General features: G+C 60.0%; 1 protein-coding gene across 8 annotated transcripts in view; it reads left to right on the forward strand.

The window, feature by feature from the left end:
- The window catches only part of CAMTA1 (calmodulin binding transcription activator 1), an 850,500-nt gene that overhangs the window by 752,364 nt on the left and 81,422 nt on the right, over positions 1-16,714 (forward strand). For all 8 annotated transcript variants that reach the window (XM_045035030.1, XM_045035028.1, XM_045035029.1 and 5 more), the window contains exons 9-11: positions 5,396-5,536; positions 7,054-8,900; positions 13,219-13,345. In XM_045035030.1, the coding sequence (XP_044890965.1) occupies positions 5,396-5,536; positions 7,054-8,900; positions 13,219-13,345 (2,115 nt within the window). The remainder of the gene's footprint in view (positions 1-5,395; positions 5,537-7,053; positions 8,901-13,218; positions 13,346-16,714) is intronic.

Genomic DNA, 16,714 nt, shown 5'->3' on the forward strand with positions numbered 1-16,714 from the left:
GCCCCCTCCACGGTCAGGGTGGGCAGCGGGCCGGGGCACCACACCTGGCCCAGCCACAGGACCCAGGGTCTCCTGCATGGTCACCACCTGGGGAATTGGACACCCTGTCCCTCAGAAATGAGTCCAGCTATGATTGGAAGGGAAGTTCAGTTTCCTAAGGAGTAGCTCTCTCTCCTCCAGTCACTAATTAACCTTCCTGCCGTTCTTTGGTCCCCAGAGGGTTGCCCAGAGGGAGGCCCTGGGAGGCAGGTGGCTTAATGGGAAGAGCTAGACACTGCAACCGCTCCCCACCCCCACTTATCTGCTGTGTGACCTTGGACAAGTCATGCGACTTTCCTGTCTTGGTCTTCATGTTAATGAAATGGGACGAGAATTCTGCCTCAAAGGATTGTTGAGGGATTAGAGACATAACCTCTAGACCAGTGGGTCTCAAACTTGAGCCACCGTCGAATCCCTGGGGGGCTTGTTAAGACCCAGACCTAAGTCCCATCAGCAGAATTTCTTATTCGATAGGTCTGGGTAGGGCCTGGGGATGAGCATTTCTAACAGGATCCCAGGTGGTCAGACTGCTTCTGGGACCACAGCCTGAGACCCGCTGCCCAATGCCCTGTCCACGTTAATGCCCCGGAGGGGACGGATAATATTGTTACTCGTGTCCTTTTGCAGCGTAGTCAACATATAAAGAGCCTAGCGCAGTGCCGGGTTCTGGGAAGTCCCTGATCTCAGGGCCTCTTGAACGTGCACACACATATACACACACTAAGTGTGCAGTGTGCACAAGGCAGGATTGGGTCTCTCCTGGGGGCTTCTAGGGCTCCCGCCAGTAAGCTCTTGGGGCTTCCACAACAGAACACCACAGACTGGGGAATTTTGGCCATGGAAATTAATTTCCTCGCAGTTTGGAAGCTAAAGTCCAAGATCAAGGTGTTAGTGGGGTTGATTTGTGGTGAGGCCTCTCTTCCTGGCTTGCAGACGGCTGTCCCTCACCGTGCCCTCGCATGGCCTCCGCGATGTGCACACACATTCCTGGCGTCTCTCTTCTTCTTACAAGGACATGAGTCCTATCAGGTCAGGTCCCCACCCTGATGACCTCATTTCACCTCAGTGACCTCCTGAAAGGCCCTATCTCCAAACACAGTCGGATTGTGGTTAGCGCTTCAACTTAAGAATTTGGGGGCACGCGATTCTGTCCTTACAGGGCGTGACAGGCCTAGCCTGCCTCGCCAAAGCTCCGCCCCACCCCCCACCCCCAAGGCTGGACCGGAGCAACCGTAACCCACGAGGCCATGGCTAGCCGCCAGCACCACGTGGCCGTGAGCCCCCTCCCCGTCCCCAGCCCCCTCTCCTAGATCCCAATGACTCTCTTCCCAGTGGTTGGCCGCCTCTTGGGTAAATTGTTCATCAGAAGATACTCTCCAAAGCATGGCCACATGCTGCTGTCATTGGTTTCATTTTGATTACTCATATTAGTGGGATTGTAGCTGCCTAGCCATGGGTGGTAATTAGGGTAAGTGTTGAATACAGGCCAGGTCGGCACCAGAGTGCGCTGGGGGTTCCTGTGACAGCCACCCCGGCCCCTGCTCTGCAGGCCAGTCTTCGTGCAGGATATGTTGCCGGCAGCCCAGCCAGAGCCATAGCTGGTCCCAGGGCAGCAGCGGGACCCCTGCGGGGGGAGGGGGGGTGGCACAGGAGTACCCCGAATACCCCAGTTTCCAGTGGAAAGTGGGGCCCTCCTGGCCACTCCAGGCTTGGCCCAGCCATACCTGCCTTCTCTCCCCCAGTGGTACCCTCCCCTGCCCAGCCTTCCAGGGGCCACCCCCCAGGGTTGTGCGTGGGAGACCCCCCTCCCTGGGATTCTGTTCAAGCTTCACTCCTCCCACTTGAGGTGGCCGCAGATGGATGGGGGGCTGATGGCTGGGGAACTGGGAGCCCGGTGCCCTCCACCAAGACTTAGCAAACAGAGGGGACAAACGTGACCCAGAGCCACCAGGAGGTTATTTCGCTGGGAATTCCCTTTTCTCCCCTGCCCGCCTCCCTCCCCCCCCCCCCCCCAGGTCATGACCTTGCATTTAATCAAGTGTAGTTTTAATGCAGTTTCCATTTTGCTGCTTTTGCAAAGAGGGAAGGGCTGGAGACAGAAGGCCAGCGCACGTGTTCATTAACCTTCCCTCCATAAAACGCTCTTTTCCCATAGAAATCTCCTTTCCCACTGATTCATTACGTGTCGGGAAGCAGAGCATATGACATGTTAAAAGCCGTCTTGATAGTACTTGATATTCAGTACTAACAACTCACCAGCTCCGAGGAGGGGGCTTCTCTCCCAGCCCCCACTGGAGGGGGAGGGACGCAATCTGCATATTGAATGTGCCAAGACAGTAGGCAATTTGCATTAAGCATCCAGAAATTCTCTGCTTGCAATCTGTCACCCTTCACTGGGTTTTCATTTTATAACCTTAACAACAGAAGGAGGGGAGCAAGAGGCAGAAAGAACGCTGTAAGTGCGCCCGCATGGCAGGGCTGGAGAGGAAGCCTGGGACAAGCCGGCCGCTGCCAGCGCAGAGCGGAGCGGGGCTCAGAAATGACCGAAGACTCCAGCAGGGGTGCCTGCCACTCACTCCAGGGATAAAACAGCCCACCCCACCCCACCCCCCCAGACCCACAACTGGGCTGCCTGTAGGATGCCCTACAGTTCCTCTCTCCAGAGAGCCAAGCTCAGACCCAGGTGGGGTTTTTCCTGAGAACACCTTGGTCTGCCTTTGCAGTGAGCATCTGCTCTGAGTCCTTCCCAGAGGTAGGAGAGGCCATGCTGTTTCTGGAAGGTCTTCTGCTCTCTCCCAGACCTGCAGGTAAAAATTCAGGCTGAGGACAGAGCTGTGTGTGTTCACCACCCTGACTGCCCGTGAGGAACTCCTGGGAGCTTTAAAAAGACAAAACAAAACAAAAACCTGGCAGGGCACCTGGGTGGCTCAATTAGTTAAGTGTCCAACTTCGGCTCAGGTCATGACCTCAAGGTCCGTGGGTTCGAGTTCTGCGTCGGGCTCTATGCTGACAGCTCAGAGCCTGGAGCTTGCTTTGGATGCTGTGTCTCCCTTCCTCTGCCCCTCCCCTGCTTGCACTCTGTCTCTCTGTCTCTGTCTCTCTCTCAAAAATAAATTTAAAAATGTTAAAAAAAAATTTTTAATGAAAATAAAAAAAAAAAGCCTGGCACCACCCCAGACCAAGGATATCATAATCTCTGGGCTGGGGCAGGGGTCGGGACATGCTCTGCCCACCCACCACCCCAGCCTCTGCTTTCCTCTCTATAAAATGAGGAGTCTAGAAAAGATCCTCAGCCAAGAGGTCCCGGGCACGAGGCCAGGCCAGTGGACCCTGGCCTTCACTCCTGCCTTGACCAGGCTCCTTCTGCTGTTATCTGTCTTCCATATTGGATTTCCAGGCAGAGGTTTATTTGAGAAAAGGGTCCCACAGCTATAATGAGGTCTGCAAAGCCCTGGCCTGGGCCTTCCCTTTCGGCTGCCGGGGGACAAGCTGGGGCCTGAGCCAGCAGGATCACAGACCTCCTGGGGCTGCCGAAGAGCTCCCCAAGGGATCCCAAGGCAGCGAAAAGTAGGCCGGAAACCCCAGCACTGCCCCCGGCTGCACATGCCCATCACGCAGCACTCTGAACAGGCACCCAGGACCGCGACTCCAGGCAGCTCAGCTGGCTCAGGGACAGAAGCCACTCAGCAAGCCCCCATCCCCTCGTGATGACCCACCAGAATCCAGGGCCCTCTGGGAGCAGGGCCACGGGCCTCATCAGAACCAGACAAATACCTGGGGCAGGTGCACGGACAAGGAAGGCAGCACCTGGCGGGATTCCCAGCACATCAGAACCCACACACGAGGGGTTTTCTCTGAAAAACGACTGGAGCCCTACATACAGGTGCTGACAAGCAACGGCAGCCATGGAGCTCTCTGCAGGGCGTTCCAAGGCAGAGCCACCGGGGGCCGTCACAGCAAGCAGCTTCCTCCCCCAAGCCCAGTTCCCACGGGCATCGGCCAGGCCGTGGAACGAGGCCGGCATTATCGTCGTCATTAACGGTCAGCACAACAATACCGGGCAGGTGGATGCACTTTCCTCCTGGCCACCCCATGAGGCACACGCTAGCCTATTCCCATTTTACAGGTGAGGAAACTGAGGATCAGAGAGGTTTAGAGACTTGCCCAAATTCACACAGCAAGACTGCAACCTGGACTCAAATCCAGATCTGAATCTGACCCAGCTCCTACTCTCTGTGTAGACCCTCTGCCTCCTGGAGCCTCACAGAGCCAGGGCAGACACTGGGCACTGTGACCGTTCTTCCCCTGGACTCCGCGTGAGAGGAGCTCCGCCAGGGGAGAAAGGAAGTCGTCTTTGCGTTGGCAAAGCCACTGGCCTCTGCCTAGCATGACCCTGCCCTGCTCCTCTTCCCGGACCACCCGCTCCCACTCGCCCCATTTCACGGCGAGCCGGGTCCCTCTGAGAGCCCTGGGCACTGGCTCCAACCCCAGGGCTATGGATTCCCTGCCTCTGGAACCTGGCCCACCAGCAGCCACCGGAGAGGGCCGGGCTGTGCCCTGTACCCGACACGCCACCTCTCGGCCGGGTCTGCTCCTGGTGAGACCACAGAGCAGTGGGTGTGAAATCCATCAGTCCGCAGGCCCAGCTGGCAAGTCAGTTTATTTTAGACTGTCGGCCCCTATCCTGCCAGGCAGGCGTGCTCAGGGTGGGCTCTACCCTCAGTCATCCTGTGGACCCACCCCGATGGCAGGGACGACAGAGTTCCAGGGCTGGCCATCCAGGTGGCTGGTCGTCGGTGGGCATCCACTGTCCGGGTCATGTGGGCCCTGCAGTCCTGCCCCCTGTGCCCCCACAGCCTGGCCTGCAGCCCCTGAGGCCGAGAAGTCCTGTGAGAAAAATCAGAAGCACCCCTCCAGGGGGGTGGGGTATCCAGCCCAGCACGTAGCCTCCATATCCTCCGCAAACCTCCACTACCTGCAGCTGGGGGTGGGGGAGGGCCCTCAGAGGCCCAGCCCTCCCTCCCTTGAAGAAACGCTTTGGTGCACTTGGACTTCGGGAAAACAGAAGCAAACCTCTAGGTCGTCCGCTCCCCAGGGTGCACCGTAGGGAAGGGAGGAGGGGAGGCAGAGGAAGAGCACAGAGCTCCCAGTGGGAGTAGGGGTCTCATGGGGCAGCCTGGCCCTCCCTCCTCCGTCCTCCCTCCTCCCCCCCCCCATGTGTATCACTTCACCCCTAGAGCCAGCCTCCCAGCAGAGAGGGGGCTATGCTCTGGGAGGGCCCAGGTCCCACCCCTCCCAGGCCCTGCCCCTGCACCCCGTGACCTCTGACCGCCCCCCTGCCCCTCTCTGTCCACAGTCCACGGCATCAAGTGGACCTGCAGCAACGGAAACAGCAGCTCAGGCTTCTCCGTGGAGCAGCTGGTACAGCAGATTCTCGACAGTCACCAGACCAAGCCGCAGCCTCGGACCCACAACTGCCTCTGCACCGGCAGCTTGGGTGAGCGGGGCTCCCAGGGGCAGGGGGCAGGGGGGGCGGGGGGGCAGCTGGGCAGGGGGGGCTCTGCAGGCAGAGGGTGAGGCTCTCCTCCTCAGGGGTGGCCTGGATGTCAAGTGGGTGGGGCGGGGTCAGCCCGGAGCCAGGGGACAGCGCAGGACGGCACCCAGGACTGACTCACCATCGTCCTGCCCACTTGGGGCAGGAGAGAGCAGTTTCCAGAGAGGCAGGTCCCTCTAGGAATGGGGGCAGCAGAGTTGGGGAGTGCAAGGCTTTGGGGCTCCAGGCCTCATGGACACACAGCAGGTACCCTCCGGGCCCCACCATCTTGGGTATCGTCGTCAGGAAGCCCAGGGGCCCGGGCACAGGGCTGAGACGGGCTTTTCCCGGAGGTCAGCCCTGAGTCAATGGGACCACTCGAGCTGAACCTCTTTCCTTAACCTCTGTCCCCTCCAAGGATATAAAGCGTCCCGCACTCCCTGTCCTAATGTGCCTGTTTTTCTGATAATGATATTTGCTCTTAGGAATGTGCATTCTCCATTTCCTTCTCTGCCTTAATTAGATATTTCCATTAGAGGGTCATGTCACTTCCCTGAGAAGTCTTTGCGCACTTAGGAATAATGGTGGTGAGGCTGTAATAGGCGCAGGGGAGAAGTCACCCTTTTATCAAAAGCGAGGTGACCCTTATCAGCTGGAATGAAAATAATGGCAGAGGGGAGAGAAGAGAGAAGAGCCAACCTGGCCACTGCGTGCAGAGCCCTGGGGAGACCGGCCAGAGTCCAGAGACCCTCGGCCTAGAGCTTCTCCCTCTCTGCCACTGAGCTGGGATGGGGTGGGGGGGCGGTTAAGGCATTGCCTTTGCTTGGGTCTTAGAGGGATTTTGACCCACCAAGAGCTGAGGACACAACCCAGGCTGGCCAAGTGGGGCAGGGGGGCAGATACCTTTCTGCCTCTGGAGCAAAGTCTAGAACCCTCTTTGGTCCTGGGGCCCGAGAGCGAATGCAGAGAGAGTGCATTTGCTCTCTGCAAAGAAACCACTGCGCAGCCCGAACAGGCATGCCCGGTTTGGGGCAGGGGAGAGGGACGCGGCCTCCCTTCTGGGCTGAACCGCCCACCCTGGCCGGCAAGAGCTGTTTCGGTAAATGGTGTCTGTCTCTGAAGGCGGCAAGGGTTTTCCTGGAGGATGACAGACTCTCCCCCTTGTCCTTCCCAACCGCCTATGTCCTGAGGCGCTATCACTAGCATTGGAAAAGCGCATCAAGGAAAAAGCCCCGCCCCCTGCCCCCCCCCCCCCCCCCCCCCGTCTGGAGGGCGGTTCCATAGGGCGCGTGAGAGACCCCGCGACCCTGCGCGTGGGTGGCGCGCCAGCCCCAGGGGTCAGTGGCCTGCCTGGGCCCCCAGCCGCTCAGGGGCACGATCGACGGGGGCCCCGGCTCTGACTCTCTGTTTGCACGTGCGTGCGTGGACGTGTGTGTGCGTGTGCGCGCGCATGCGTGTGTCGTGTGCCTCTCGTTCCGCAGGAGCGGGCAGCAGCGCTCACCACAAGTGCAACAGTGCCAAACACCGGATCATCTCGCCGAAGGTAGAGCCGCGGACAGGGGGGTACGGGAGCCACTCGGAGGTGCAGCACAATGACGTGTCCGAGGGCAAGCACGAGCACAGCCACAGCAAGGGCCCGAGCCGCGAGAAGAGGAACGGCAAGGTGGCCAAGCCCGTGCTGCTGCACCAAAACAGCACGGAGGTCTCGTCCACCAACCAGGTGGAGGTCCCCGACACCACCCAGAGCTCCCCCGTGTCCATCAGCAGTGGGCTCAACAGCGACCCGGACATGGTGGACAGCCCTGCGGTCACGGGCGTGTCCAGCATGGCCGTGGCCTCCGTGATGGGGAGCTTGTCCCAGAGCGCCACGGTGTTCATGTCCGAGGTCACCAACGAGGCCGTGTACACCATGTCCCCCACCACCGGCCCCAACCACCACCTCCTCTCGCCCGACGCCTCTCAGGGCCTCGTCCTGGCCGTGAGCTCCGACGGCCACAAGTTCGCCTTCCCCACCACGGGCGGCTCGGAAAGCCTGTCGATGCTGCCCACCAACGTGTCCGAAGAGCTGGTCCTCTCCACCACCCTCGACGGTGGCCGGAAGATCCCAGAAACCACCATGAACTTCGACCCTGACTGCTTCCTCAATAACCCAAAGCAGGGCCAGACGTACGGGGGCGGAGGCCTGAAAGCGGAGATGGTCAGCACCAACGTGCGGCACTCGCCACCAGTGGAGAGGGGCTTCAGCTTCACCACCGTCCTCGCCAAGGAGATTAAGACCGAGGACACGTCGTTCGAGCAGCAGATGGCCAAAGAAGCGTACTCCTCCTCGGCGGCAGCCGCGGCCTCCAGCTCCCTCACCCTGAGCGCCGGCTCCAGCCTCCTGCCGTCGGGCGGCGGCCTGAGTCCCAGCACCACCCTGGAGCAGATGGATTTCAGTGCAATAGACTCCAACAAGGACTACGCGTCCGGCTTCAGCCAGACGGGCCGCAGCCCCCACGTCCACCAGACCCCTTCCCCGAGCTTCTTCCTGCAGGACGCCAGCAAGCCCCTCCCCATCGAGCAGAACGCCCACAGCAGCCTGAGCGAGTCCGGGGGCACTTTTGTGATGCCCACGGTGAAAACGGAGGCCTCGTCACAAACCAGCTCCTGCAGCGGCCACGTGGAGACACGGATAGAGTCTGCTTCCTCCCTCCACCTCATGCAGTTCCAGGCCAACTTCCAGGCCATGGCTGCGGAAGGGGAGGTCACCATGGAGACCTCGCAGGTGGCCGAAGGGGGCGAGGGCCTCATCAAGTCTGGGGAGCTGCAGGCCTGTAGCTCCGAACACTACCTGCAGCCCGAGACCACCGGGGTGATCCGCAGCGCCGGCGGGGTCCCCATGCTCCCGGGCGGCGTGGTGCAGGGACTCTACCCGGTGGCGCAGCCGGGCCTCGCCAACGCCTCCAGCATGGAGCTCAGCCTGGACCACTTTGACATCTCCTTCAGCGGCCAGTTCTCCGACCTGATCAACGACTTCATCTCCGTGGAGGGGGGCGGCGGCACCATCTATGGGCACCAGCTGGTGTCGGGGGACGGTGCGGCGCTCTCCCAGTCGGAAGACGGGGCCCGCGCCCCCTTCGCCCAGGCGGAGATGTGCATGCCCTGCTGTAGCCCCCAGCAGGGGAGCCTGCAGCTGACCAGTGCCGAGGGCGGGGCTGGCACCATGGCCTACATGCACGTGGCTGAGGTGGTCTCCACCACCCCAGCGCAGGGCACCCTGGGGATGCTGCAGCACAGCGGACGGGTGTTCATGGTGACCGACTACTCCCCGGAGTGGTCTTACCCAGAGGTAAGCTGGGGCCGCCCGTGGCCTCCCCCACCCGCCCACCGGCGCCCTCGCTCGGCTCAGGGAGGCTCATTTGCATGCGGCTGCCCTTTGGAGGAAGCTGTGGACCATACAAAGCTGTCCCCTTCCTCTGTCCCCATGGCCTTTGTCCAGCGCCGGCTCTCAGACTCCACTTGAAGGCCAAGGGTCTCCTGGGGGCCAGGTGGCCCTCCCGCTCCCGCCAGAATAAGAGTCTGCTGTGAACCTGGCTTGCGGATTAGGATTCCACGGACAGTTTTGCTTTGCTTTATGCCTGTTTTGAAAAAACGTCCTAGGGCTGCGAAAACAAAACAAAGCAAATTCAGAAAGCACCACCATAGATCATCCATGTCCATTACTCCCGATTTGCTTCGCTAAACAAAACAAAACATAAACAAATCCCCATCAAATTGAGGAGAAGGGTATAGTCCCGTAAAGCCAGCCGTGAAACGTTCTCGGGTAAATCGGGCCTCTACGACCTCAAAGGCATGTTACGTGACCCGGGATCTCCCACCACCTGTGGCCTCCCCCGCCCAGCCCCGGCCTACTGCCCCCCCCCCCCACCTCAGTTCCTTCAGGCTGACCTCTGACATTGAGCGTCACTGCTCCAAAGCCCAGGACCGCCGGAATCCCGCCCCACCCCCAGAAAACCCAGGTCTTGCCACAGTGGCACAGTGTTTAAGGAAGAAACCTTGGCTTTCTCTCTGAGATAGAATGGCATAGGAAGGGGACAGAGAGTGGCCTGAGCTTTCCCGAATGCCCTGCTGCACACTGGGGCACACTCCCTGACTCCTCCCAGCCCGCCTGACAGGTGCTTGGGGAGCAGCCCAGTCACCGCGGGGCCCAGGTCGGCACTTTCTCCCAGGAAGGTGGCTGCCCACAGCTCCTTGGTCCCACTGCCACATCCCCTGGGCACCAGGGTCAGGGGCTGCTGTCCACTACACCGAGAGAAGGGCGCTCCTGAAAGACTGTGACTCTCATGGGGCATCAAGGCAGGAATACAGATGCCACAGAAGGTTCTCCAGGTACGAGCAGTGCAGGGACGCTGGCCAGAACCTGTGCACGTTACAGACCCACGTGCTTGAGGGGCTCCCCGGGGTGATGCCTGAGTCAGGACCAGACTAAGGGGTTCCTGGGTCTGGGTCCAGATGGCATGTGCCCCACGCTTACTAGCCAGTGGCCTTGGGCAAGGTGGCTGCCTTTCTTGTCTCTAAACCGGGCCATGGCGGCTCTTACCTCACTGGGTTGTTGTTAAGGACCGAGTAAAAGACTCAGGCAGCACCTGCCTCTTCCGTCCACCTCCATTTGCCCCTCCCCCAAGAAGGAGAATCCGGAAGATTCTGACCAGGCCTCCTCTTGGTTTGGCTCAGTTTGACCCTGTCAGCGATGCTGAGCTCAGTGGCACCACGTGTCACCCCCACCCCGGGTGACAGATCAGCTCTGCCCAGCAGCCTGCCCCCCACAGGGCTTAAGAAAGCGACTTGGGGGACAGGGAGGGGATGTCACAAGGGGTCAGCTGGGCGACCTGGCTGCCTGGGCCTCAGTTTCCTCTTCTGCAAATGGCCGAGAGGGGTAGCCTGGAGGCCCTGCAGGTCTTAGGCCTGGGAGGTTTGGCCCTCAGGACCCTGAAAGGCTGCCTGGAGCCCGAGTCCTACAGGGACCTGTCGGGAGGGGAGAGGAACCCTCTTTCCCCAGCCTCGACCTGTGCACGCCGGCCCCCAGCATGTGTGCAGGCCCGCAGTCCGGCCTCCATGGACCTGGGGGCACTAGTGAGGGGCTATTAGCAGACTGGTCCCCTGTTCTGCACCCCAGTACCGGCAGGTGCCCACATCGTACCTCAGGGAAAATCAGTTCAGCAGCCTGCCACGCGAGGGCAGCACGGGAGCGGGAAAGAATGTGGGTCCGGTCACCTCCGAGAAGGAGCGTCCAGCCCTGGTTTTCCAGAAGCCCTCGAGGCTTCCAGGAAACAAAAGCAACTCAAATTCAATTTGATTTGGAAAGTGCACAGATGCCCCCCAGCTGGTCCCTTTGGAACCCAGTGGCCTCACGGCGAGGCCTCTGCAGAGGCCCCAGTGGCTGTCGGCTCGGGCGCGCTTCCTAGGCTGTGTGAGCTTGAGCTCAACAGCCTCTGGGCACCCTGGCCCAGCTCTAAAATCCACTCTGCAGGAAGGCTAAGGCAAGGCCACCTTGCCGTCTCTTCCGGGAGTGCTCCTCCCTCCCACCTCCCAGATCCACCTCTTCCCCTGCAGCCACAGCTGGTCACCAACACACACACACACACACACACACACACACACACACACAGACTGGAGGTGCCCCTCGGCCCCAGGATCTGCCCTGGGTGCATCTGAAGTCTGGGTCCTTTATCTCAGGACTCCCAGGGCACAGAGACCTCAGATGGCATTTGCTGCCCGCCCCTCCCCCAAGCCCTCTGCGTCACGTTCCTCCATTGGCTGCACCAGGCAGAGGAAGCTGCAATTAGAGCCGTCAGGTGCCTGCGTCACGGCAGATCAAGCACAGCCAGGCGAGCGTTGCCATGGGAACCACCCCCTGAACTGATGGACGCAGAGCCCATCCTACAGCAGTTTCCATGGAGAAGGTCCCGATGTTCTCCAGTAATTTCTACAGTTCTTTGTTCCTCACAGCGGTCCTAGCTTCACGCCAGGAACTATTGATTGGGGTTATTTTTTTTTTTTCCCCTTTTTTCTCACATGGTAACTGTCTGTGGCTTTTTGAAGCCACTGCTCTTCCGCTTCCTAGGATCCAAGGAGGATCCTGCCCTGGGCTGGCCCGAGGTTCTACCTGTGCCATGTGGCACACCTCCCAGCCGGCACCCAGCCCCCAGCCCGTGAGCCCGAGAATGCCACCTGACAGCTCCAGATCTCCCTATGGAGCCATATATCAGAACCGAGGAATGTTAAGGCCAGAAGGGCCACCAGAGAGGTTGGGCCACTTGGCTGAGGACACACAGCTACTGAGGGGCAGGGGCAGACCTCCTGCTTTTGGGCTCCGGGCCTGAGCTATCTCCACTGCCCCCAGCCTTTGGTGGCCCAGCATTAATGTGACTTCTCCAAAACCATCCCGGCCCATCCCAGCGCACAGGTGGAATACCTGCCCATCCAGGACATCCCCTTCTGTGCTGGGCTGAGGGAGAGACACCCTCACCTCATCCCTGGAAACACCCCCTCCTGCTGCTGATGCCCAAGGCCAGCCCTGGGCCAGGTCTGGGTTCCAGGATCATTGTGGGTAGCCCACGGGGAAGCCTTGTGTTGATGCTGGGGGTCCCTCCGGGGCAGGGATGGGCCAGTGCCCAGGAGAGTCCACGCAAGAACTGGTGACTGCGTGGCAGAGTGTCTCATTGGCAGGGGCCAGAAGTGGGAGAGCTGGGATCTGGCCTCTTTGACCTGGAGAGGTGGGGGAAATGGGGGCCTCAGGCCTGCACCCAGCAGCCCCTCCACTGCCAGTCTCAAGTAGGTATGCTGCTCAGTCTTCTGCAGCCTGGACACCAGGTGGCGCTCTCAACCCTGTCCTGCCACGTTCCGGCCCCCTGCTGGGAAAAGTGGACAAAGCCTGGGGCGGCCCACCCAGGGAGAGCCAGAGAGGCCAGCATCCCCAGCCTCCAGCGCTAAGCCCCTCTCTGGCTCAGGACAGTCTCTGAGCTCCTCCAACTCTGAGCCCTCCTCCCCCATTTTTCTATCTCTGCAGCCATTCTCATTCATGTCCCCGACCTCCCATCCCTGCCCCACCGCCCCATCCCTGGGGATCCTGAGATTTCCTTGTTTCCCCACCAGAACTCCCTGTCCCTGGGGTGACACTAACATGCTCAGGCCTGGTTTCGAAACTCGGGGCTCCAGAAACCTGTCCACAAGTAAATGACAGAAAAAGCCCTCCCTCCGCTGCCCTCCGGGGCTCCCCGCCTGCCTGGCCACTTCTCAGGTGCATCCTACACTGAAGATGTTTGAAAAACTCTGTGCTCCCTTCTGCCTAGAACAGAAAGTCACATGGGAGAGGGTCAGGGGTCAGAACTGCTGGCCCCCATGCTGGATGCCAGCTGAGGAAGGCAAGGAGCATCCGGGGGTCCCCTCCGCCCCCGCCCCAAGAGGCTTCCTCCTCCCGCTGCCATCCTGACACAGTGGTTCCCAAAAGCCGGGCATGCCGGAATCCAGAGTCTGCATGTTCACCAAACACGTGGGGCAGGGGCGCAGACCACCCTCTGCCCCCAGGAGCAGTGCAGCCTGGAAGGCCTGCGTCCCCGTCCCTTCCTCCGGCTGATGTTCCTTTCTGCTCCTCTCTGTTCCCTCAGGGAGGAGTGAAGGTTCTCATCACAGGCCCGTGGCAAGAAGCCAGCAATAACTACAGCTGCCTGTTTGACCAGATCTCAGTGCCTGCGTCCTTGATTCAGCCCGGGGTCCTACGCTGCTACTGCCCAGGTGAGGAGGCGGTGCCCCTACCGAGGGGGTGGGCCCCCCCTGCCCCGAGCGCCGGGTGCAGGGGCAGCCTGGGAGCGACGCTGGACAAGTCACGTCACTACTCTGGGCCTCGCTTTCCTCTGCCGTGATGAAGGGGTCCCGGATCCACTAGTCTAATGTCATCGGTTGAGGATCAAAGGGGTATGAAGCCTGCTCAGCTGGGATTTTGAGGTTCATGAACATGATGGGGGTTGTTGGGACAACCAATGAGCTGGGTTGACACACCCAGGACTGGGCACAGCAGGAGACCGGAGCCACCCTCAGCCTGAAAGTTTCCAGGAGCTGGTGGTAAGAGCCGGGCAGGTGGAGGGGCCTGACGGGGGCCACACCCGAGGTCAGAGCAGCCAGGCAGCTCTCTCTCCTCTGGCCCGTGCCTCTCGCAGCTCCCGCCAACCAGAAGCCACAAGAATGAGCGAGCCCAGGCTGTGTGGTCCACACGGCCAGTCCCCCAGGGCACTGAGCAGATCAGAGAGGGATGGAGAAGGCCTGGCGGGCAGCAGGGGAGGACCTGTCAAACTGATAATAATCTGCACGGACTCCCTTGAGAAAGTGAAGCCATCTGCCCTGCCCCCGGAAAAAGGTGCAGGCACAGAATATTCTTCCAGTTTCAGGGGCAGGAGCGCCTCTGCCCTCCCTGTGGCTCTGACCTTCTCCGTCCTCACTCAGGGCTTCATCGTCATCTACTGGGCTTGACGTCCCTGTCTGGGCAACTTCTTGACCTCTGGCCATTGCTATCTCCCCGCTGGCCCACCAGCTCCATTTGTCAGGGTCTGTGTCTTTCCTGGTCACCGTGTGGCCCCAGGGCCTACAAGTGTCTGACATGTCACAAGAAGGAGATCAGTATTTGTGAAGGAATCCGTTTCTAGAGCTCCTGTTTTCTGACCTCTGTGCTGGTTCTGGGAAGACCCGTTGGCGGACATGAGCTCGGGGATGGCCTGTCCAGCTTGCCCAGGCAGTGAATGGAGAGAGAGACCATGTTATCTGAAGCCAAGGGATCTACAGAAGGACAGAGTGCTCCCTGTGGAGGCCCAAGGTTAGAGAGAGAAGTGAGGACAGGGGCCTTGGGCCACCCCAGCTGTCTGTCTCCCCCCACACCATCCCCCCAGCCTGGAGCTTCTGAGTCCACATGGAACATTCTTTCTTCTCTCGCTCCATTCCCTGTGCAGCCAGCCAGGCCAGAATGCTCCAGGACTGGGTTCACATGCTCGGCCCTCCCCTACCCCACTCCCTGAACCCAGCACCTCCTTCACCACAAATATCCCAGGGAGCCAGGGATGCTGCCCAAGTTGGCCTCCCCCTGTTGGCCCTGCTCCAGGGGACCCGTTCAGCCCCCTTTGCTCCCAGCAGCCTTGCTTGTTCTGGAGCACAGCCATCAGGATGCCAGCCCAGACTGGGTCAGCCTATCACAGCTCAGTGCCGCACGGCCAATGCAGCCATCACTCCCCGCCCCCCCAACCTCTACCCCAGGGTGGGGGTGGGTAGGGGGACAGGGCAGCGTGTTATTACACTGTCCACTTACCACCTGCTGCTGGAACAGGACTTGCCCGGCCTCTAAATAGAAGCCATTTCCTGTACCTGGCTCTTGCCTGGCTGAGGACCCAGACCTTGCCTGTCCTAGGTTATCTGACCCCTCCACAGAAAAGGCTGGCCTTTGCACGCCCTCTGGCTGCTGTCCCAGGCCACGACCTGGCGAATCCCGGGTGCTGGATCCGTCACACCACAGCACATCCCGGATCCGCCAGTTACCACTTGGTGACTTTAGCTCTCAGTCCTTGACCTCTCTGGGCCTCGGCTTCTACATCTGAAAAACCAGCTGCCAGGTGGGTAAGAGCAGAGTTGAAGGACGGTCCGTAAAGCACTTGGTTCACAGGCTCAACTCGTAGGGGCTCCACTAGCGAAGTCTTAGCTCTTTCTGCTTCGAGGGGAAGAGGGGATCCACTCTGTTCCATCTCTCAGCAGGCGGCTGTCCTGGTCCCTGAGCATTCCTGGGTCCCGAAAGCTGGCAGCCACCATGTCTCCCAGTGGTTCAGGATCCTCTAACAGCACATCTTGAACCCAGGGGTGAGAAGCCACAGGTTCAGGCAGAGACTGGGAGCCAAGGCCTCGCTGCTAGAGCACCGACTTGTTCTGCAGCTGACCGCAAAGAGAGGGTCCCCTTTGGACACGTCTGCTTTAAGGCCCAAATTAAAACCCGTCACCCTGTAAGACGGTGCTGGATGTACGCACGCATTCCTTCACGCACCGAATCGTTCACCAGGCGCTGGTACACATCTAGAATGGAGCAAAACTCAAGACTCAGCCCCTTGGCCCAACTCCGTCCCCAAGGGGCAATCCGTCCAGGGAGGCGTCAGTCACACAAACAAGCCACTGCCCTGGGGGGTGATACCGGCTGCTCGGAGACCTCTTCCCTGAGTCTTCAAGGGAGCAGGGAGATGAGCTGATCTGGAAGAAGGGACACCTAGAGGCAGAGCCAAGCTGGCCTCGCCCAAAACAAGGGCCCAGAGGCCTGTGAGCCCAAGCCAAGCGACCTCAGGAGCTGGGAATGACATGGGAAGAAGGGGCACAGGGAGTGCATGTGGCCACTAGTCACCAGCCTGACACCCGACGAGGAGACTGGACCCTGACCGGGAGCACGGTCCCCCACTGTCACTGGCCACAGATGACACACAGCACGGAGTCTGTCTCCTACAAGATGGCAGTCGTGCTCCAAGAGCGGGAGCGAGACAACCAAGTCAGGGCACTGAGCCCAGGGTGAAGGGGTGGTGAAGGGGACTTCAGGAAAGCTCCTCCCCCCCCCCCACCTTGGGCTCAGGAGGAGACAGCAGTAGCCACCAACCAGAAGACTTGTTTTGGCCACAGCCCCACCCCGGGTTCCTGGGCAGTCACCAAAGGCAAAGGGTGAAATTCAAAATGAGGTGGGCAAGGGCACTGAGATTTGAAGCAATTCATTCAACAAACGGTTGAGTGGCCACCCCATGCATGCCAGGTACTGACCTTGGCCCCGGGCATGAAGACGTGATCAGGACAGACCTGTGCCCCACTCTCACGGAGCTTACATTTTAACTGCCGAAGACAGAAAGAAACAAGGAGGCAAAGAAATAGCGGGGCAAGTTGGGGGGGATATGGGTGGGGGTGGGAGAATTGAACATGGCAGGGTTGGAGAAGATGGCAGGGACCAATGTCCGTCCTTCTGAGGGACCCAGGATGTCCGTCCTTCTGAGTCACGGGAAGGAGTTTGATTTGGTTTTATTTGCAATAGGAAGCCATTAGTTTTAAGGAGGGAAGCGAAGTGATCTAAATTATGTCTTTCAAAGATGATTCTGGGTGTGG

The sequence above is a fragment of the Felis catus genome, chromosome C1 (genome assembly GCF_018350175.1).
Source record: "Felis catus isolate Fca126 chromosome C1, F.catus_Fca126_mat1.0, whole genome shotgun sequence".
NCBI lineage: Eukaryota > Metazoa > Chordata > Mammalia > Carnivora > Felidae > Felis > Felis catus.